Below are 24,184 nucleotides of genomic sequence, written 5' to 3'. Positions count from 1 at the left end.
ACAGTCAAGGTAGTCAGGATCCCTGGGATTTAATATAGTCATTGTAACTAAAACACTTTTTGCCATTGGGATAGATAATAAAAGATAATAAACTTTTTTCCTCATTTCCTCATTTTTAAACTTGAAATTCTATTGCTGCTAAGGACCTCTCCAGCTTAAAGGTTGTGCAGTTTGGGGGTCCTATAATTTAATTTTATATTCAAGAGCCTGGACTGCTATCCTTCTGGAGTCAGGAATTACAGAGAGCCACATATATAGCGTGCAGGTAGGAGAGAGAGAGAGAGGGTGTGTGTGTGTGTGTGTGTGTGTGTGCGCGTGCGGGCGCAGAGATGAGAAGAGTCTATGGATAGGAGAAGAGCAGGAGGCATATATCCAGTGCCCAGTAGGCATTAGATACTGGGATAACTGTCTTACGTGTATCAGCTTCTTAAATCTGTAATTCCCCATTGCCTTGCAAGATCATTGTTCTTATTTTACTTAAGAGGGCATGGCCTGTAGAAGGCTCTGTGTAATTAAGCTCCAAATCCATGTCTGTGTGACGTCATCAAATCAGGCTAATCGCTGGGCTTCACAATCCATCCTAAGAAAATGGTTTGTTTAAAGATACAGGAAAATACAAAGGCATACCTTAGCGTGAGGTGAGGAGTACATTTTAGTGAAGACTGCAGCACTCGCCCCTCTCTCCTCAAAAATGAAGTCAAACAGAGCCATCGTAAGTATCTAAAACTCCTGTTGTACGTACATACTAAGGGGTAAGTTTACTCTTCTACCCGTCTGAAAGGGTAAATTAGCTTTGCTTAATGAATGTAAGCAAAGAGAGGTAAAAATGGTTATATGGTTTAGAACCCACAACCATCCCCGAATTAATTATTCAAGACATCCCCATGGGCTGTTAAAGCAGACGGGGGAGCCTGCGCGTGGTACATCCCTCGCTTGTTCCTAAGGGCTGAGCCCAGCAGCCCCACGGTTGTTGCCAGCATGTTTTTGAAGAGCAGCCACTAGATGGCGACCTCGCCCCAGTCTCTCCACGCAGCGAATCCCTTTTATTTTCCCAGGAAATTGCATACCCTCCAAACTGTAGTAGTAAAGAACAGCAGGACTGAGGGTACAGTGATGTGCAGAGCCTCCCATGGTCATTATTCTTTTATAGAAACTTTAGAATAAAGGTAATTATAAAGTGTGCTTTCTCTTACCGCTAAGAATTAAAAAGCAGGACTACACCATAAAGGCCCCAGTCATTCAGTAATTTGATATTCGAAATTAATGAAGCTCTTTCATTTTCAACCCTTATCCCCTGCTTTACTGCTGATGGAAAAGAGCAGCCATAAGGATAAAGAAATCTGGGAGAAGAAAAGCGCTATTTTGCTTATGAGCTACAACCTTGGATTGCTTCTTACAGTGATAATGGGTTTGGGAATTTTAATTTTAGCTCACAGAAGTCATAAAATCAGGCAATGAAACTAAAATACCACACAGCCCTCAGGTTATTAAGTAGTGTCTTATTGGCTTATTTAGTAGTCCCTTTCATGCTGTTTAAGGTCCCCTAGGGTGTCAAATTTTCAGCTAGTTTGTAGAAATGATGCAAAGAAGAGGTCACACTCATAAGAAATCAATGGCAAGGAAAGAAATAGTCCTTGGCCTGGTGGTTTTCGTTTATTGTAATACAATGTATTCCTGGAAAGGTATTAAGTTCAGTTGACAGTTAATAAAGATTGATGGATTGATTGATTGAGTTGGATTTCTATTATCACAAGTAAATTAAAAGAACCCTTGGGTTATGCTCCTCGGAACTGGGATCTAATGCTGCAGGACCCCCGCCACTCCACCCAGAGTGTACCAGCTTCTTGCTACGACAGAGATTCATCCCTCTTTTGACTTCTCTGGTTCATGTTGACTTCCTTGTCTGTCACTTACTCTACACAGCACCTACAAGCTGTAAAAAAGTCATTTTCTGAGGAAGATTTGTTCCTCTCATGAATAAAAAGACATGATGAGGCGGAGTTTGCAAATGTTAGGGTTCAACAGAATGCAATGGTCTTCTTTATTGCAAGACTTTTAGTGAAGACTTAAAGACTGGAGCATTCACTATGCTGATACATATTGCTAATCCTCCATAATCACATGTGAAGTGTTTTCCAAGTTTATTTGGCTCCAGAACTTTCATCATCATCATCATTATTATTTTTATTATTATTAGAACATTTTACAGCATATACGTTTGGAAAATTTTGGTATTATGGAGAGGAGGGTATGGGAGTGGTGGAACTGGAGGATTGTGGGCAAAATATGCATCCTTTGCTGAAACTTTATAAGCCTTCATTTTCTTAACTTCCCTCCCTGTGTCTGGAAGCCGTAGGAGGCCAAGTTGCCTCCTCTAAGTCTTTGCCATTATTTCTTTGCTAAGCTTTTAGTGTTGATGAGGAACTTCATGTGTAGAAATGGCAATGATCCAAACTCTGACTCCAAAGCAAATGTCTCAGTTACGGTCTCCTTCCTCACATGTGAGGGGTGCTTGCTATCATCAGGCCCCTCTGCCCAACACTACAGGACATACAGAAGAGGTGAGAAGTGGTTTCTACTTAAAAAGAGATTGTGTTCTAGGAAAGGGTGACAAATAATCGAAATACTGGAAAATTATTAATGCATTTCAGAGAAAGAAGAAAAAGAAGAGTGATGCATAATTAATAGCTAGCAATTTAAGCCCTAGGCACCATTCTAAGTAGTTTTTCTGAATTGATACAGCTAATTCTGAAAACGTCATACCTATTTCATAGATGGGAAACTGAGGCACAGAAAAGCTGCCTAACCCAGGTGGCACAGCCTCAGAGCCTATATGCTCGTCCAGTGCATGCCTGGTAGGAAAGTTACAGCTTGAACTTGGACAGTTTTTCTATAGGTTTATGTTCTCCACAGACATTAGCAGTGTGAGGGCTGGTGTGCAAACTGCTGTTGACCATCAGGGAATTAAGAGGTGAATGTGAGGTAGGAGTCAAGGCAACATGGCTGTTCCAGGGAAGGTGCTGGATGTATAACACATGACTTAGACGGAGGGACGTGATGGTTCTTGGCTCCTGGGAAGGAGCCTGAGCCCATCACACCAACTTCAGCAGAAATGGCACCATTTAAATTCCACCCACCATCACGTAAGGAATAAGTCGAGCTTTATCTCTGCTGTGTTGGGTACAAGCTAAGATGGAGGCTTGGGAACTGAGCTCACCTGGGTTCAGTAAGAGGGTCGACCACTTAGCACCTGTGTGAACTCTGATCGCATGGCTTCACCTCTCTGAGCTACATGCCCTCCTCTCTAAAGCAAGATAATGATACCTATTAATTGTGATAAGGACATTTGGTGGTTATGAAGTGCCTAGTACAGTGCCTGGCACATGAACAATATTCAGTAGTCTTGCTTTTTTTTTTTTTTTTTATCATCTTTCTCCCAAACTACTCCTCTTCCCTCTGAAATTCGAAAGCAGCTCCTGTGAAGTATGTATGTATTTGCCCCTTGAGCGGAAGGGAGTTTTAGTCTATAGATAGCATTGGGGGCAGATAAGGAAAGATTCCCAGTTACTGATATGGATTAGATGATACACAGATATATATCTATATATCTAAATATCTATATGTTTATTTGCTTGGTTTGGCACAAGGTTCAGACTTCAGGCAATCTCTTTAATGCTTTCTCCAGGTGCAATACGCTTTTTGGGGGCCCTCCATCCACAGCCAAGTGAGTTCCTTTAGTACCTGGAGAAGCTGTCCCTTTTCTAATTTGGCCCCATGTTGCCCACCCCCCCCCCCCCCCCACTGCAACTTCTAGTTGAGGCTCTGGGACTCATCCTAAAACCTTAAATCAGTCCGTGTCCATGGGCTGTGCTCTGAAATTCCATGGTTAGTTTCCTCCCTCTTAACCTTCTTCAGTCTCTTCTCTCTGTCAACACTGTACATGATTTTGTTGCTTTATTTATTTATGTTTTAAAGATTTTATTTATTTATCTATTTATTTGACACAGAGAGAGAGATTACAAGTAGGCAGAGAGGCAGGCAGAGAGAGAGGAGGAAGCAGGCTCCCTGCTGAGCAGAGAGCCCGATGTGGGGCTTGATCCCAGGACCCTGATCATGACCTGAGCCAAAGGCAGAGGCTTTAACCCACTGAGCCACCCAGGGGCCCCGACTTCATTGCTTTATGAAATCCATTTTCTAGTGAGCAGAATTTCCTAACCCCTCAACTGTAGAGTCCAATTTATCTATAATTTTTCTAAAAGCTCCCGGTTGACTTTAAATTTGCCTTTTCCGGTTTCTTTTGGAATCCCAGTTTTCACCAAGGATCACCTCTTTATCACTTCTTAGTTGTCATTGCTGGTTGCCTCTTTCTCCTACCCCTCCCCTCTCCTTCTCTTCCTTCTCCTCCTTCTCCTTCTCCTTCTTCTTTTTTAAAATAAGAATTAGCATGGCTCCCAGCATCATCATGGTTTAGTTCCTGGGTCCCCAAGGAGATTGGCTCTCATTTTCCCTCCCCATCATTCTCCAGCCCCAGTCTCAGCCCTGTATGAACAGCTGTAAGCTAATCGACTGTGAATATTTGTTTAAGTCACTTCCCTGTTCTATGGCACATGAGTTTAGGTTATGCTAGTTTTCATTTTCATGACCAGTCCGATTTTCAATACTAAGTAATTTTATACAGTAGTTCTCCTATTCAGTTGTTAGCAGATTTATGTTACATTTTTTATTTTTGTTCTATTACAATTTTATCTTTAATTTAACCAACACCATTATGTTGTTTTTGCTTACGTTAAGCGAATGATTTGTCACTAGTCGTCAAAACACCACATAGAAGCTCATGAAACATAAATCTGATTTTTGTGCTTATAAACAGTTCCCTGCATCAGATCTCAGAGAAATCACATTAATACTGAACATCTGAAGGTGAGATCTGGTTGGTTCTCCCAGGTACTGAAGTTTCAGGGACCTAAGAAAATACAATCCCTTCCTCTCTCTCTCTCTTTTTTTCCTGTTACTTTAATTCTACACCAATACCAATAGAGGGAAAAACAAAACAAAACAAAACAAATGCAAGGCTGGTAAAACCCAAGTATTGTCTTTGCTAGTGGAAACACTGGTATGGAAAACTGTGGTTAACATCTACTGAATTTCAGAGTGGGAATTGCCCACTTGAACACTCACTCATTCAGGGCTTAGGTCCTAATTCAAGTCTTGCTCCACTGAAGCAAGACTTGCTCCTCTAACACCAGTGCTGTGGGTTGGGTGGGGGTACGCTGGGTGTTTCTTGAAGACAGCTCGTTCCCCTAGAGAGAAACAGGAAGTGCCAGGGGCTGAGCTATGGAAATACAATTTCTCGGTAGTTTCCTTAACCTTCCAGATTATGTCACTCCTTTACCTCTGGAAAGCTGTAACAGAGGGAGTAGAGATGCTAGGAGTGCCTTGCTAGTGGAGTTTCTTCAGTGTGAATGGAGACAACAGAAGAGGGTAGGAGGAGGGATTCTCCCTGTCCTTCCGTCAGTGCTGGGGTATCCTCAGGACATGGTTGGTTAAATTGCAATGATTTGCCCATATAAATATTGGGGGAGCCACCTTCTACTCTGACCATACTAATGCTGGTTTCCTTGACTTTGTTATTAAAATTTCCATTCTCTCTTGTATTTATTTCAAGCCCCCTTCATGACCTCCTGCCCTGGTCATTCACTTTTTCTAGGTAAGCCTAGTCTAGGTAAGTCATGAAAGGTCCACTGGTTCATTTGTTAGCAGCTGGAGATCACTTAGTTTCAAATGTCAGACACCCATCTTAAGTGCTTGAAGCACAGAAGGGAATCTATTGCCATCTAGTTTTTAAAAGCCTGGCTTTGGCTGCTGAATCCGGACCTTCAAATGGTACCATTCTGTAGAAACGGTTTCCCTCCGTTTTGTGGTTGGCTTCTGGGTTGGCTTTCTCCTCGGGCAATTTCTGTGGTTATCACATGGTTTCCAGCAGCTCTGAGCTCTCTTCTTACCCCTTCAACAAGCCTTGTTTACAAAGAATGCCTCTCTCGTAGGTGTTCTCGCAAAAGCCCTGGAGCTGAATATTACTAGACTTAATTGAGTGACTACTAAATACTCTTAAGCTTTTGTTCCTGCTGATCCCTTGGTTCTAAGGGTGGTCCCTAGAACAGTTCCATAAGCATCACCTTGGAATATAATAGAAATGCATGTTCTCAGGTCACGCCCCAGACTTTTGGATGATAAATTCTGAGGGCGGGGCACAGGAAACGGTGTATTAAGAAGCCGTCCGTGTGATTCAGAGGTGTGCTAAAGTTTGCAGACAACCTTGTTAGTCCGTAGACCATACTCTGTAGCTAAGGGGATAAATTAATGTTGGATGGTCCAGGATGGGTAGGCTGATGACTTCAAGAGCTGGGTTAGGATCAGCTTCCGCCAACCCAGATGGTTTTAAGGTAAAGTAGGGAGAGTAGCTTCCCAAGGGGAAGTTAGGGGTGCTACCAGAAAAACCAACAGTTGCTGGTCAGAAATAAATGAACCTATGTGCTACCATAGAATCTTTCCACAAGTACTAGATGGTGAATTACTATATCACGAAGCATTTGGTAGTGAATGCTCCGTGCTTGTTTGTTGTATCTTTACAAGGTTTGGGGCAATTAAGACTTTTTTTTTCCTATAGTATGCATTTGTACCTAATTGTTTCCTGAATGGAGAAAACGAATCGGTCTGTCCTTCAACCTGAGTTATCCATGATCTCATATTCTCTTTTATATGCTGGGATGTTCTGAGCAGCTGCATGGAGAGCACGGGCTGCAGTGCACAGAACTCAGCCCAGCCAGGAGTCTACCCTCTGACCGAGGTCTCCTCGGCTCTGTACTATATGGAGCATTTTGTTTCCTGGAACTAAATGTAAACGTAAAAGATACAGTAAGTCTGCTGTGACAAAACATGATAACATGTGTGTATCTCCTCTGTGACGTTCATAGGTACGATGGTGGGGGACCATACCCGCTTGGAATTCCACAATATCGAGACCGGAATCATGACGGAGAAACGCTACATCTCCGTCGTCCCGTCCAGTTTCATTGGCCACTTACAGAGCCTCATGTTCAATGGCCTGCTCTACATTGACCTGTGCAAAAATGGCGACATTGATTACTGCGAACTGAAGGCTCGTTTTGGACTGAGGAACATTATCGCTGACCCCGTCACCTTCAAGACCAAGAGCAGCTACCTGAGCCTGGCCACGCTCCAGGCCTACACCTCCATGCACCTCTTCTTCCAGTTCAAGACCACCTCAGCTGACGGCTTCATTCTTTTCAACAGCGGCGACGGCAATGACTTCATTGCAGTTGAGCTGGTCAAGGGGTAAGTGGAAGAGATCACATCGTTTATACCGGGCATCTCAGCTCAAGCTTGAAAGCTTGACCTAACATGTGGACATGAAAAAAAAGTGTCCATTCTGCTACTCACCCTCTCTTCCCAAGACCTGGTCTCCTCCTTATTGGTGAAACACAACCTTTGTAATGGTTAGGGCTGGAAGGAGGAGAAATTCATTAGTTTATTTAAAGATCTTCCAATAGCTCAATCCTATCAGACTTTTTACTATGAAATATAATCCTTTAAACCTCTAGGGAAAAAGGTCATTTTTACAAAAATGACCTTTTTTTTTTTTTTTTTTTTTTTTTTTTTTTTTGCAAAAAGAGGATAGAGTGTATATCCTCTATATAGTGCCCCCCAGGCAGTGCTTTACCCAACCACCAGATCTATAGGAAGGAATGAAATACAGATATTTTCAGCACTGCCATTAGCCCATATATGTGCAATTTTTTAAAAAGATTTTATTTATTTATTTGACAGAGAGAGATCACAAGTAGGCAGAGAGGCAGGCAGAGACAGAGAGAGGGGGAAGAAGGCTCCCCACTGAGCAGAGAGCCCAATGCCGGGCCTGATCCCAGAACCCTGGTATCATGACCCGAGCCGAAGGCAGAGGCTTTAATCCACTGAGCCACCCAGGTGCCCCTATATGCTCAGTTTTAAACGCTGTTCTTTCTGCAAGATATTTTACTACCATGTGTTGGAAAATAATAAAAACAAAAACTAGAACAAACCCCCCAAAACCAGATCCACAATCCACTGATTTTTTTTTAAATGCCGCCCCCTAGTGGTTGGGGATGTACCACCTGTACTACTTTTGTGGCTCTGGATTTTTAGATCGTGGGAAAGAAGTGAACCTTGTAAGTGTGGAATTAAAGTGAAGTCTGACAGAACAGGCTGTGACTCTTCTTGGAATCCTAGATCAAACCGTAATTATTCCTGCACGATGCCAGCTTGGCGTGGGGGACGGGAAGCCCTCAGGCTCCATTATCTGCACGTTGCTGTTCACCTACTTGAGGGGATCTCCACTCATGGGGTGGTGGTTGTTACTCACAGGTACATACACTACGTGTTTGACCTTGGGAATGGTCCCAACGTGATCAAAGGCAACAGTGACCGCCCCCTGAATGACAACCAGTGGCACAATGTCGTCATCACCCGGGACAACAGTAACACCCACAGCTTGAAAGTGGACACTAAGGTGGTCACTCAGGTTATCAACGGGGCCAAAAATCTGGATTTGAAAGGTAAACCTTGTAAAGTAGTTTATCCTTTGTAGAGCAGTTCTTTCTGGTTTTTGTTTGTTTGTTTTGTTTTTAAGATTTATTTATTAATTTGAGAGTGAGAATGTGCATGTGTAGGGGGAATGGCGCAGAGGGAGAGAATCCCATGCAGATTCCCTGCTGAGCGCGGAGTCCAACACCACGCTCCATGTCATGGATCCCGAGATCATGACTCTGAGATCATGAACCTGAGATCACAGACTGAGCCGAAACCAAAGGTCAGACGTTTAACTGACTGAGCCACCCAGGCCCCTTTAGATCATGTCTTACAACCGAAGGGCTGTTCGCAGAGACAAACTGCGGGTTAGGGGCGCCAGGCATATTTGAGACCTCATGCATATCCTATTTTAACAACATTGAATGATACCAAAATGCAGTTTTTACTTAAGTCGCTCCCCGAGGGATGGTTCATCTTCTCTGTAAATCTTGGGCATGCAGGGGCTGAGTGTGAGGTGACAGATGTCAGCATACGGGGACGTCCTAATACAGAGGAGGTGGTGCAGTTTTGAAATCTCAGCTGAATCACTTACTGCCTGGGTGACTTTGGTAAAATTTCTTAGCCTTGTTCAGCTTCTCTATACTTTTTTGCAAAATGAGGACAATAATTGTTACTACCTTTATGGGCTGTTACGAGTTTTGATGGGATAATGTCTGTAAAATCCTCCACATAGTATTGGTAACAAGCCCATAAAAAGCACTAGGTAAATGGTTGTTTTGTTGGAAATCTTGTTAATCTTTACTTCTTCATAAAATGGGAACAGTATCTACCTCATGGACTGAATATGGCAATGAAAATTTGTGAGATGGCACGTAGAAAATGAATGACACAAGCAATGTGAGTTTCTTCTTTCTACACTATAGGGACTCTGGTAATTAGTTGTTTGTGCCATTTCCCTTCTTCTCCCCCAGCTCTGTCACCATTACCTATGAGATCGTTTACTGTGCCTTGGCTCTAGCTGAGTCTGGTTTCCCTACCCTTTACTCATCGGCTCTCGCTACTTGCTTTCCCATCCAGGTGACCTCTACATGGCAGGTCTGGCCCAAGGCATGTATAGCAACCTTCCCAAGCTGGTGGCTTCCCGGGATGGCTTCCAGGGCTGTCTGGCATCTGTGGATTTGAACGGGCGTCTGCCAGACCTCATCAACGATGCCCTCCATCGGAGTGGACAGATCGAGCGTGGCTGCGAAGGTACAGCCTTTTTACTTGTTAAGCCACAGCCTGGACGCAAGCACCAGGCCTCTTTGCTCCCTCTGCCAGTGCCTCCTTACTGTTTCCCAGTCCTCTCTCCTTCCCATTTGCCATCTGACATTGCATCATCATTGGTGTCCTCCTGTCTCTGGTTCAGTATGTCAAGACATGGGCCACAGATGTTGGCAGATGTCTTTCCGGTATCACATACTTGCCAGTAGAGGACCTTCCCTGACGTTGACATCAGACTCTTCCTGACTTGTACCTTTGCTTCCAGCATGGCTGAAAGGGCAGTCGGGGTTTTTATTCATATTTTTATACATCAGGAGGTATACCAGAGCCTTTTATGTGGGTGTCACCATGAATGAAATAATGTAAGAACTACTGCATCATTTAATGCAAACACAGCAGGTGGTAGGAAAATGATGTCAGAATGCCATGATGAGGGAAGGGAATTGACATTTATTGAGTAGTTACTAAATGTCAGGCGTTCTTAGGCATTTCATCAGTGTGACGTCATGAAACAGCATGGGTGTTGATGTTAGAAAGACTTGGATTTAGATCCAGGTAGTAACTCTTGTTCACTGTGTGACATTTGGAAAGTCACTCAACCTCTCTGAGCTCTATCCTCCTCAACTGCAAAGTGGGGCAATAAAACTTGCCTCGGAAGGTAAGCTGTGTAAATCAGAGCTGTATGTAAAATGCCTGGTAGGAACGTGGTAGGTACTCAATAAACAGTAAGATTATCCTTTACAAATGTGATCTTATGGGAGACATCTAATAACATTGCCTGCCCATCAGTGTCGCACAACGTCAGCCCGTTGCGTAGATGATCTTCTGTCTCTTAAGCTACGATCTGAATTTTACAGGTCTTCTTGAGCCCAGGTTTTACAACAAAAACCATCTAGTTTAGCCAGCAGAGGGCAGCAGTGAGCCGTTTTCAGGCTTTCCCCTGGGGCCTGGGTAGGTCAAGCCCGTGACCCTTCCCTAGCTTGGAAGTCAAAGGTGTCTGACCAGTCCGCAGAATCTCTGCATTCCTTTGTCTGGTTGAGCCTCATGGTCCTCTGTGCAATTTACCCGTTTCGTTTTTTTCTATCCCATTGATTTACTGCACCCCTAAGTATTTAACTTCACGTTTTGCCCCTGTTCTTGACCAACTTTCACCTGGGTTCGCTTGCACATTTTTATAAAGGCTTCCTGGCAGCTTCACAAGCTGATGTGCAGTGTGGAAGTCATTTCCCTTTGCCTAAGAGTCAGCTTCCCACCCACAGGGACTAGAAGTAAGACTGGTTGTTCCCGTAAGCCACTCCAGTTTGCCTTTAACCGGGAGTCTGTCTTCAACCAGTGGGCCAGATAGGGTCTGTGTGTCTGTGTACATGGGAGGACTGGAGGCTCCAAATCAGCGTTCACTTAAAGGAGCCGCTTTGCTTTCTTTTCCTGGAAATGCACTCTGTCGTTCAAATCAAGAAGTTTTGTCTCCTTGGCTTGCTCTTACTTCTCTCAGGCATTGAGGGTGATGCTGAAATAAATGTAACATGTGGGAATTGAATCGAATATCTCCGTTTCAAAGATTGTGGAAAGACAGAAATTCCAGTTATCCTGCAGTAATTAATCAGATTGAGTTAAAACTCAAAAGCATGCGTTAAAAAAGCATGAAGTATTCTTCAGATGTGAAATATTCTTATCATGTCATCCGTTTTCCAGATTTACAAATTAATGGGAATTACCCATTTAACTCTATAGCCATGTTGCTTGATAGAAATATAATGTGAGTCACGTATGTAATTTCAAATCTCCTAGTATACTAGCTACATGTAACAAAGATAGAAAGGAACACGTAAAGTTAATTTTCATTTTACATTTCACTAAACCACGTATATCCAAAATATTATCATTTCAGCATGCAATGATATAAAATTATCAACAAAACATTTCACGTTCTTTTTTTTCACGCTAAGCCTTTAGAACTGAGTGTGTGTTTTGTACTCGTAGCATACCTCAATTCAGACTGTATACCTTTCTGGTCTCAGGAGCTGCACGGGTCTGTGGCCTGCTCCATCAGAAGCAGAGTTCTACAGAAAATTAAAAGTTGGGCTGTAAGAGCTAGAACTGTTGGAGATAGAACTTCAGAAGAGGGGATTATGGAGTCCACTTAAGAGAACTTGAAGAGAAGCAGTGAGAGCATTAGCACAAGGAAATTACCCATCAGATTGGGGAAAATGGTCCCATCTCTACCTCCCTCTCTGTGTGCGGCTTGGCGTGACTCATCACATGCATTATAGAGGGGTCCGACCTTGCTCTGAGTATGGGTGATTGTTCAGCCCCGGATATTGGAACTTGATGCTTCTTCCATCCAAATCTATGGCGAGTCCCATGAGCCTAATAACCGTGCACTCTATTGCCATGGAGATAATTGCGATGATTACCCATGGAGCATTATGACCGCCCCACTGGGTGGGATGAAGTGGAGGACGAGTGAGGAGGGAAGGAGGTCCTTGTTTATTGTACACAGATGACTTGGATAATTAGCCTAAGTGGCCAGGAAAAATGGCCAAAAACTGGGTTAAGGCATAAATTAGTGTCATTGGAAGTTTACACCATGTGAATAAGCCCTTATAAGAGATCCCGGGAGCCTTTTAGGGCTCTGTGGAAATGAAGCTGAAGTAGATGGCGAGGAGGGAAATGAGGAGCACAGAACCTTCGAGAGACTGCAAACAGGTGTCCTTCTCATTCTGAATCTCTGTACATAGTATGGGACCCTCAAGAAGGCCTTTGAGTATTGTGCGGGATGGAAATCCCGGGAAATAGAATACATTTCCCGATTTATCATTTCTATATATAGAATAATGGACAGGTAGGGAATGAGGACCCATTACCAAAAACTAAGAGGTACATCCCTTCGAGATGGTAAATGTGTTCTATTCTCGCTATCTGGGGTACACAGGCCAGGATGTATCATATGTTCTTATCAGAGTTATTGATGACGATATTTCAAGATCTCCAAGTAGTAAATGTACTACTTTCCCTCTCCTATCGAAGGGCAAAGAGTCCAAAATTATTTTAAAAATGTATTAATCTATGACTTTGTCTCCCAATTGTTTATACTAAGAAAGAAAGAAAGAAAGAAAGAAAGAAAGAAAGAAAGAAAAAACTTCCAACCATGTTCTAATTTTTATGCAGAGTATAATAACGTCAGAAATTAAGCACAATTTCTGGACAACTTAGCCAACATCTAGCTGTGACCGGCAACTTCTCAGTTGGGCTAGGGATTTTGAAATGCTGTCTGGTTCTATTCTCAGCTGGTAAATATCTCTTTCTGTCTTGAGGCCAGCTTTGCTACAGAGACCAAGGCATGGGTTGGCTGGAAACGCGATTCCGCAATTGCAGATGGTACCCATCTGAGAGAAACACACGTGCTTCATTTCGAGACTGGCATGAATAAATAAAAAGGACACTGGTTTGGTGCCTTTTTGCTCACAGCCATTTGGGTTTGGCTTCATTGTTACCAATCAAACAAATTGAGCTTTCTGGAGTTCCCAAATCATGTTGACGCACAGACACAGTTCGAGTGCCACGTTCCCTGGTGGCATTTTCAGGGGGTTCCCAGGAAGGCTCCCAAGCGACTGACTCTTCCCTCTTTAACTCCTAGATGTGCAGAATTATTCTTTTGCGGGCTTGGTCTAGCTGTGCACACGTGTCTTTCAGTCTGGCAACGCACTCTTCCTTATTTCTTGATGCTTATCCTGACTCACGGAGAATCATTTTCCTGGACCACGTGCCTTGGGGTTGGCTGTGTGGATGCGGGAGGGCTCTTGTTACCCCTGCTTGTGCTTTGTCAAGTCCAGTGTTTTCCTGCCCCCGCTCTGCTGACGTGGCTCTGACGAGGTCTGCTCTGCCCGGGTCCCTGCATCCCCCATCTGTGCTGTCTCTGGAGAGCCCATAGAGCATTTGAAGTGTTTGAGCGATGTTGGTTATGCCGATTGTTATTTTCATTTCTGTAATGTTACCCTGGTTGACTCCACCTCTTACTAACCTCTGGTTATTGTTTTCACCTTTTCTGTTCTTCTGCTAACAAAGTTGTGTTGACCAAAGCTGACCTGCAAGGTAGAGAAGGTTCTTGCTCCCATTACCACTGGACGGAAAGATGCCCTGTGTCATCCTTGGCATCTTTTTCTTAAGGGCCTCCAAGCTGTCACACCTCTTGGACAGCATCAGTTTTGGGGAGGGGGCTGAACCCTGTGTTCTTTAGAAACAGCGGCAAGAAACCCAGATCAGTGAATACAAAATAGCAAATGCTGAGACCTTTTAGGGATGGGACCATGAGGATGTCCGCGTCCCATACTGTGACACCTCCCAAGCCTACCAACCCACTTTTGGAAGCGATTCAGGCCTCTGCACATAGTTGCCGTGGATGGGCTGGCTCTTTTTAATTTATTCACCACAGAGGAAGACTATAGTTGGAAAGAGAAAAAGAAAGAAAAAAAAAAAAGATCAGTTGAGTTCTTAATTTATTATTTTCTGGGTCAGGGAGGTCACTTCTCAGGACTTTTGAGTGCTTGGGCTTTATGAATGAGAAGGGCATTTTCTCTTAACTCATTTTAAAGGAATATTTTTAGGCATTTGGGAGATATTAATGTCATTAAAATGTTCTAGAGATTTATGTTTCCTATTGGGGATTTTGGCTGAGCACTTTAAGTTCCTGTTGTGTGATCTAAAGGAAAAAGTACTCTTGGGGAAGAAGAGGATCTGTCGGTTTTATCCTGAATTCACTTTCAAATGCCTGCCTGGTAGATGTCCGTGAGTCTCTACCACAGACCCTGCTCCTTCTACCAGCCAAAGAGGCACCAAGCAGGGTCTGTAATGGGCCACTGGTCTTATTGTGTCAGGCTACCTGACTCAGAATAGCAGGCCAAGAAGGCAGTTTGGGCATCTTTTGGCTGATAGTTGCGTAGAGGATTGAGCTTTGGATGGCTTCTGGGAGTTTGCAACCAGCAAACATTGTTGAAAGCGGTTAAGAGCAGGGTAGCTTTAAAAGCACTACGTTTCCCCTAAATTACCATTGACTTTGCTGCGACTTGCTGTACGTCACGTAGGTAACCAGTACAGGTATCCATGTCTTGGGCAGACCTCAACTACATGACGTCTCTCTCTAGTCACTCTCCTGTAACTTTTTTCTCCATCCTTTCTTAGCAGATTCACATATATGCTGATGTATAATAAAATTAATTCAAAAGAATAGTGGATTAGTATTTTGACGTCCAAGGTAGCTATACAATAGATTTCAATTTTTTTTTCTTTCAATTTCAAAGAGTGTCAGGGGCCTTTTGGTAATACTGAAGGCTGTTGTTTTTCAGGAACTTTGCTCCATTGTCAAAATAGGGCTACTGCATGTCACTCTGTAACTGGAGGGGGGGAGGGTAGGATTTGATCTATAAGAAGAGAGAATCCAAGGATATCAAACCTTATTGTGATCAGTTTTTATTAGATCAAACTAGAGAATGACATCTCCTCTCAGACTTTGTTCCTCATGGTAAGATCTAGCTGGATTTTGAATCCCCAGGACCTAGCATAGGCCTTTTCACATAGGGGCTCCCCAAGCAACAAAATGATCTTAAAGTTACCTTCCAAAGGAAAAATGGTCTGTAGGCATCATACAGAGTGCTGGTCGATTTCTATGTGTCTTGTAAAATTATTGGCTGAAATCTAGTACAGATTTAGGAATATAATAGTTTGGAATATCTTAACTTTGCCATTTATAGAATCAGCCAAGTCATCAGAATGGTTTTTATGTTGTTACTGCCTTGACTGAAACTCCCTTCCACTCTTGTAATGACTAGAGAGTCTCTGTTTGTGACAAGAGCTGTTACTCTTGGTCATTATTTTGGGTCATCTTACTCGTTCCCCATATTGTGTGAAAGACCTTTAGGATGCAAATTCCTTCACTTTTTATTCTCCTGATATTGGGGTTTGGACCATTACTCATATCGGCTTTTTCAGCTGCAACCTGTGGGCACAGATAGTATGAATTACCATAAGGGTGAAGGGCAGTAAAAACATACGAAAAAGAAGTGAGACAGTTTGAAATGTAAAGGTAAGTGGTATTCAGAAAGAACTATAATAGTGGGCTCTAGAAAGTGGCCTGATGAATCTGGAAAGTCAATAGCTTGAGTCCTCTTATCATTGTGTTTGGGGTATGGTTTGTTATTTATTTATTTGTTTACTTACTTACTTAACTACTTACTTACTTACTTATTTGAACTTCTCCAGTGGTTGTGTTGTTCAGTTTTAATGGTAACTCAGCTATTCCTATCTGTCAGGCACCCAGCTAGGCACTGGGATAATAGGTGTGATACTGTCTGACCACACATGAGTCAGCAGGGGATCGCCCAGTGTGGACAGTGCAGAGTGAACACTGCTTTTCTAGAATGGAGAAGGAGCACACAGCGTGAGCAGGGAGGAGGCCTGCTGGGCTGTGCCGGGTGGTCATGGTAGGAGCTCAGGGGATATTTCTCAGGCAGGGTTTGAATTGAGTTGGAAGGATGACATATTTGAGGTACATGAGACACGGAAGCACATTGGAGAGCTTGGGCAGTCTGAGACCAACACGAAGCTCGGGTTGGTTGAAATAGCGCGTGTATGGGGAAGTGATCAAAGACGAAGCTGGGAGCCGTAGGATGGAGGTCGACCATGACAGCGTGTTCATGTGAGGAGTCGGGCATTTCCCTGAGGGCACTGTGAGGAGGACAGAGACTCGGCTAGCTCTTCATTTTATGGAGATCACTCTGACACCAGGTGGAGAATAGAAAGGAAGGACAGGAACTGGAAATGGAGAACAGAGTTTGGAGGGAAGTAGCATATTCCAAGGTTGAGGGAAGAGGCTTGAAACTCCCTCCCAGATGAGACCTCTGAGGAATGGCCTTTTTCTCCTGATTATTTCCCTTCCACCCCAACTGTATTACTCTGTTTCATATAGCAGGTACATTTACACATGATGATGAAAGGTGTGAAGGAAGAACTTCATGGATGGCCCTAGGTCAGGCCAGACTTTGCCTCCTTCCAGGTGAGGAGTGGGAGTAGGGGCTCCGTGGAGGCACACAGGGTGGGAAGTGTTACCCTGCTGAGAAGTACAGCCCCTTGAATCACAGGGTCCCTTGAAGAGAGTGACAATATCGAGGGACATTTTGGAAGCTATTTTAGAAATCCTTTTTATTGTAAGAGGGGTTTTCCTGGAGAGATCCCCTAAAAAGCTGTCTAATAAGGAAAGAGCTGTATGACTATCAGAGAAACATTAAGTTAGACCTGTTGAGAATGAAGCAGATGAGTTATACGCTCTAGAAAAAAACTAAGAATAGCTTTTTATTGGGTTAGATGATTAATAAGAATATGTTCTCTCCACTTTCCACTGTAATTCTCCTAAATAGGTCCCCTCTCTGGAGTTGAATGGCTCTTTTTTAGAAATGTAATTTGTTCTTCTGCCCAGATGGTGGAAAGGTGGAGTGGGTCAGGGGGAGAACCAAGGATTGATTAGATCTGGTTCTGAATGCTTTGTATCTTGAGGAAGTCAGTGAATGTACTGGGTTTGGATGCCTTAACGTGAAGACCCTTTCAAGTACTTTTAGATAAGAGTTGCCATCAAATACTTCTAAGGGGAATTTTCATTCTGCAACTTTTTTTTACTGTGAAGAATATGGTTTCCCACTTAATTTTCTCCAAAGCTAGTACATTCTCCATTGTATTTTATGTAAAAAAATATATATATGTGGCATTTGGCCCAATAGAAATCAGTCTCTCAGAAATGATATGCATTATGAGAAATAATGGAGATGGGAATTCAATAGAACTTCCCCCAAAGATTTTGCTTTTTTCCCCTCAGCACTGTCTGCTGAGGGGTTTCTTACAAGAGTGTGCATTTGTGACCTACTACCTTAATGTGTCTTGTTTCTGGACTCCTGTTCAACTATACCCTAACTAAAATACAGAGAACATGATTTTCCTCCCCAACAGAGTTGATAATACCCTTAATTGAGGGTTAACTTAGTTTAAGCACAGGCTGAGGAGTTGGTATATTGTGTCTCCCTCATGACCATGACCTTGCCACCTCAAGATGACTTTATGGGCTTTACATACGTTATCTCATTTAATCCTCACATCGTGTGAGGTACCAACAATTTCTGTCCCCATTATACAAACTCAGGTACAGAAAATTTAAGTGGCTAGCCTAAGGTCACATTGCTAGTAAGTGGTAAAGCTGAGTTTTAAAGCCTATGACCTCTTCTCTACTGTGGCATATGGTCAAGTCTGGACTTGTCTATTTCCAAAGCAGAGGCACTACCCAGGTGACCAGAGGTTATCTGAGAACATCCTCTAGATGGCTTTATGGTAGATGGTGTTTATGTCAATACGATTTTACTAAATTCTAGATGATAGTTGCACAATGTTCTTTAAAACAAACTATTTTTAAAATTAGCTGTCTTTTCATTGAGCATGCCCTTTGAAACCTCTTTGCTCTCTTTTTAAAAAATGCCCTCTACTACCCCAAAGGACCGCTACATCAGTGTAGAAAAAGAAGGAAAACCAGAACAGGAGGGCTCAGTTTACATTTTTCTGAGGCAGCATTGACTTTTTGATAAGCTGTTCATGATCTTAAAAAGGAGAAATGATCTGATCATTGTGACCTTTCAGCACTCTGTGAAAATAGGGTAGGTTGAGCGAGAAGGTGATATGATGCTAGCCATTCTCATTCCTTCACCAATAACCCAACAGGGGCAGGCATTAGGGGTGGCACTAATGCCACCCCTCCATTGTCATGCAAGTGTCACGTGTATAAATCACTTTACTCACAAAGTGTGCATACTTTGGTGTTCATTGACCATCAAGGGCAGTGCTGTACTAGAATTGGTACCAGCACTGGAGTTTTCAGGAATTTTGCAAGCTGGTTGACGTCATGTAACAGATATTGGCTTGAAATTGGCCATGGTGGGAGTATTTTACACTATGGAAATCAGGTTAGAGAAATGTTACAGATCAGGGTTTTTTTGTTGTTGTTGTTCTGGTTGTTAAATATTTACCTTCGCGGAGCTCATCAAAGGCCATTGGAGATGAAGACTTCATGAGGGCATGTTGGTTTCAACCAATATCCATGCTCACCTTGACTCATTTTATACTCAGTATATGATGAGAGGGCTGGAGTGATTGTGAAGAATAGGAGTGTTCGTGAAACCACCCCAGTGTCTTCAGAATGTTGGATTTTATTATTAATCTTTTTCACTCATCATCCTAACCAAGTGACTTTTTTGAACCTTCATTCAAGGAGAGGAAACTATAAACACCTGAGCATGCTTCCTAAGAACATTGTTGATGCCTTTCTGAGCATTAGGAAGACATAGATCTTGCCTTCTAGACGAAAAAGTAAGATCGTGGGAATACAGCTACTCTTACGTCTTTCTGTCAGTGAAATTTTTAAAAAATATTTTATTTATTTTATTTGAGAGAGAGAATGAGCATGCCCATTCATGAGTGGGGAAGAGGCAGAGGAAGAAGGAAAAACTCCAGCTGACTCCCCACTGAGCAGGGACCCAAGCCCTCTGGACATGGTGCTCCATCTCAGGTCTTGGAGATCATGACCTGAGCTGAAACCAGGAGTGGGACACTTAACCACCTGAGCTACCCAGGTGCCCCTTCCAATGAAATTTTATAATAATATTTAGGACCCTGTTCTCTGGCTTTGCTTAATCTTCTGTAAAGTGTGAATTAGAGCATTCGCTTCTCAGTTAACTCTATATGGAGGACACTTGACACAGTTAAGGATCAGTGCTTTCTTATTTTAAAATTACATAGAAGTGAATTGGGTTTCTGCCAGTTACTAAAGATGAATCTTATGTTGTCTGCAAATGACTATCTTCAGAAAAGGCAAGAGGACCCAAAGCTGTGAATGTAGAGTTACTCTGAGAGCTACAGAAGGATCTTTGCTGCAGGGACCAAGACACAGAGCTAAGTAGGCTATCCCTAATGTCACAGACTACTGCCCCTGAAGCCTCAACACTTGAGTCCTTGTATTTTAGCAGCGGGGCTACAGGTGGCTCAGGAAGCTAGTAAGGGTCTTGCACACATATGTACACGCATGCATACATATATCTGTATGAATTCATCTTCCTTTTTCTATTTTTTCCTTCCTTCCCACTCCATGACTTCTCACTCCTTCTTCCTCTATGAAACAAGGTGAATATTTTTTTAAAGATTTATTTATTTATTTGACAGACAGAGATTACAAGTAGGCAGAGAGGCAGGCAGAAAGAGAGAGAAAGAGGAGAAAGCAGGCTCCTTGCTAAGCAGAGAGCCTGATGTGGGACTCGATCCTAGGACTCTGGGATCATGACCTGAGCTGAAGACAGAGGCTTTAACCCACTGAGTCACCCAGGCGCCTCTGCCATGTAAATTTTAAAAATGTGAAAGTGGAAAGGTTTATATACATATCAGGAGTGGAAAGTCAAGTTGTAGATGGCTCTGCAGAGCTCTCTGGAGAGTCCCTGGCAGCCCTCACAGGGCTCCTCCCACTGTGGCTGTGCTTGGGAGGGATGGACAAGCCCTTTGGTTGGCACAGGGGTCGGTTGTGATGAAGCTTCCCCATTCAGGGTTCATGCACGGCTTCCGAATCCTTTGACAAACACCTCCTGCTTTGCAATTAAAGACGATGAGTGTTATTAAGCCAGCCTTGCCCTGTGCCTATTACTAGGCTACCAGCCTTGACCCTTTAGGATAAATGGCTATAGGGCATCAAAACAGATGTTCTCCCCTGGTCACCAAGCCCACCCCACCCCCAGCTGGTGCTGGTTTAGCAACATTTACTAAATTTGAGACATAGGCTTGGTTGAGTCCTACTTGGGCACTAACAGAGGGAAAATACACTCTTCTAGAACTGCAAGTCATAAAAGATAGTCTGTCAACTTTTGATTTCCTAGACCGTGAAGAGGAGTTGACCGAATCTGTTTGCATGTACCCTGAGGTGGGTTTTAGCAATAACAGGCATGAAATGACTGTCTGGGACAGTACTTGAAGAGAAAAAAAAATCCCAAATTCAAGCAGAGTGGTGGGGAGTTTGTGGCATCTCTCAGAGGTATCATCTGAGAAAGAAAAGACACAACGTGATGCTTTTCTGTGAACTAAAAACAGAGCAGGGAGTTAGAAACCAAAGTACCACCATCACTGAGGACTTGTTTAGTCTTTTCTTACACACTTCTGTTGCCTTGTCACTTCCCTGCTAGACAAAAAAAAGTTACCATCTTGTCTCAAAAAGACTATGTGGCTGTTTCAGTGAGGATTGGTTACATAGCAAATGCAAAAGTCGTATACACGATCTGTATACAAGGGTTTCTGAAAGGTTTAGTGCACTTTTAACTTTTTTTTTTTTAATTTTATTTATTTATTTGACAGACAGAGATCGCAAGTAGGCAGAGAGGCAGGCAGAGAGAGAGGAAGGGAAGCAGGCTCCTCGCTGAGCAGGTAACCTGATGCAGGGCTCGATCCCAGGACCCTGAGATCATGACCTGAGCTGACGGCAGTGGGCTTTAACCCACTGAGCCACCCAGGCGCCCCTGCACTTTTAAGTTATTAATAATAATTTTAAAAACCTTTTAAGTATATAATTCTAAAGGTTTATGTTATCTTAGAATTGTTATAATTTTCATTTGATGAGGAAGAATGTTTTAGACAAACGTATTATTACGTTCTTAGGAGTGCCTTATATTTATATGTATTTGATACAGATTTTTGTTCTGGTGTTATATATAAGCAGATAAAACTAGATCTTCCTCTTAATTTTTTACTGAATGTTGAATCGAAGAAATCAAAAGAAAGTCATCTTTCTCTGATTATAGATTAGAGATACCTTATTTAAATTGCTCTTGCTAATCCAGTGGTCACACACACACACACACACACACACACACACTCTCTCGCTCTCCCTGTATGGTTTACCCATATTCATAGAGGTTAGATGGCTCAGCTGTTGAGTTAGCAAGCCTGGGTTTGAGATCTCACCTACTACTTATAATGGGGGCTTCACAAAAAATATCACGTAACTCTCTGGCTCAGTGTACTACTCTGAAACCCTTGCCTTCCGACTTGATCATCAGTCAAAAAAATCCTTTATTTTTAAAGTTCTGGGTTATTTTAAAGTTCTTCCTTGAGAAAATTATTCCTGTTTTCTGATTCCCTAACACCCTTAATTGTAATTGCTTTGTCATGTGTTTATGAAGATTGAGTTAATATCTGAAAGGTACTTAGTACAGTGTCTGGTAGATGATAAGTGCTATGTAAATCCCTTGGTTTGTTATTGTTATATCATCTTTAGACAGGATCATTTTACATCAATGAGGCACCTTTAGAAGTATTATTGAAGATTTTCTTTTTTTTCTTTTTTGGGGGTAGTTTGGCATGTTTCTCTAATTTCTTTCTCTCCTTAGTTTTGGAGACACTGCTATCTGAGAAATAGACAAATATAAAATATCCGTTCAGGAAAGGATGTACTTAAATACATATATTATCATCTAGGAAGCTTTTTAGGCTCTAACGCCAACACTTAATCATTCAGCTGTTTATACTGTCCCTGGACACTGGGGACACAGAAGAGTTCTTATCTCAATATCTGGTAAGATTGTCCAAATCTAATAGTTAAGTTAGGGGAGGGAATATGGCCAATTAAATCCTACCACCATCAATACCTCCCCCAAAAAAGTGATTCCAAGTTGAAAATTGTTTGCAGGAAGTGATATTGATAAATTTTATGGGTAAATTGTTAGGAATACCACTTGGCTTTAAGTGATAAAAGAATGACTTCATTTTGGGGGGGGGGTTTGGTTCTCTTGTTCTTTTTTCATTTAGCAACATTTTCTGAGCTCTTATTTTATACCAAATACTTTATCAGAAGTTAGAGCTATAGAGGTGCCTGGGTGGCTCAGTGGGTTAAAGCCTCTGCCTTCTGCTCAGGTCATGATCTCAGGGTCCTGGGATCGAGCCCTGCATCGCATCGGGCTCTCTGCTCAGCAGGGAGCCTGCTTCCTCCTCTCTCTCTGCCTTCCTCTCTGCCTACTTGTGATATCTGTCAAGTAAATAATAAAAAAAAAAAATCTTAAAAAAAAAAAAAGAGCTATAAAGTTGAGAAGAGCAGATAAGACTTCTGCCCTCACAGGGCTTTTATTCCAATAGGATGAGACAAACAATAAACATTTTTTTTTTCTCTAAAGATTTTATTTATTCATTTGACAGAGAGAGATCACAAGAGCCCGATGCGGGACTCGATCCCAGGACCCTGAGATCATGACCCGAGCCGAAGGCAGCAGCCTAACCCACTGAGCCACCCAGGCACCCACAAACAATAAACATTTTAATAAATGACTTAGTTCTAGGCACTGCATTGTTGAGTTAAATCAAGAAGGAGCTATGATGGAGAACACAGGAAATGCTGGTGGGGACCGCCTGAAATAGGAGGGTCTGAAGAAAGCCCACCTTAAGCCTGAAACTTAAACAGAATAAGAATGGACCAATCATTTGATAATCTGCAGATAGGACATTTCAGGCTGTAGGTAGAACAAGAGCAGAGGACCTTGAAGGTAGATGGTCTTGAAGTGTACGAGCAGAGGTCCTGGAAGGTGAAAAGGCCTCAGAACCACCCAGAGGGCTTATCACCCCTCTGATTCCTGAGACCTGTCCCGGGCCAGTAGGTCTGGGCGGAGCCTGAAAAGGCACCTTTGTCCTGAGCTCCCAGGTGCTGCTGCTGCTGTGGGGCCCACCAGGTGAGCACCACTGGGGTCGGGAGGGAGTGAAAGGATGAAAGGATGGCTGCAGCGCTGTGAGCTGGGGGCCACGAGTGGGACATGCTGCTGGAGGAGGAGGCAGGGCTCCGAGGATCTCAGCCTCAGTAACAAGTGCGAGTTTAGTGTCAGATCTATGAGGAGTCGTTGCAGGTTCAAGCCCCGCCTTGCCACAGCCGCTCTTGTTCTGAGGTGATTACAATGTAGATGATTTTTGGTCTTTTTTTTTTTTTTTAAGATTTTATTTATTTATTTGACAGACAGAGATCACAAGTAGGCAGAGAGGCAGGCAGAGAGAGAGGGAAGCAGGCTCCCTGCCAAGCAGAGAGCCCGATGTGGGGCTCAATCCCAGGACCCTGAGATTATAACTGGAGCCAAAGGCAGAGGCTCAACCCACTGAGCCACCCAGGCGCCCCGACGGTCTTTGGTCTTTGAGGACTATCTGATTCTGCATGGCACTTGCCCCCATAATGCATGTGCAACAAATTCTCCGCTTTGTGGAGCAGAGTCACCCATGCTCAGGTTTCAACAGTAGGAGA

At 43.0% G+C, this 24,184-nt stretch overlaps 1 protein-coding gene across 2 annotated transcripts in view; it reads left to right on the top strand.

The window, feature by feature from the left end:
* The window catches only part of LOC111148522 (neurexin-3-beta), a 1,534,880-nt gene that overhangs the window by 684,432 nt on the left and 826,264 nt on the right, over positions 1-24,184 (top strand). For both annotated transcript variants that reach the window (XM_022505142.1, XM_022505141.1), the window contains 3 exons: positions 6,975-7,356; positions 8,422-8,612; positions 9,664-9,837. In XM_022505142.1, the coding sequence (XP_022360850.1) occupies positions 6,975-7,356; positions 8,422-8,612; positions 9,664-9,837 (747 nt within the window). The remainder of the gene's footprint in view (positions 1-6,974; positions 7,357-8,421; positions 8,613-9,663; positions 9,838-24,184) is intronic.

This window comes from Enhydra lutris, unplaced genomic scaffold (assembly GCF_002288905.1).
Source record: "Enhydra lutris kenyoni isolate GAN:26980312 unplaced genomic scaffold, ASM228890v2 scaffoldscaffold20, whole genome shotgun sequence".
NCBI classification, from domain to species: Eukaryota; Metazoa; Chordata; class Mammalia; order Carnivora; family Mustelidae; genus Enhydra; species Enhydra lutris.
Note: the sequence above shows the minus strand (reverse complement) of the source record. Positions and strands in the feature narration are given on the sequence as shown.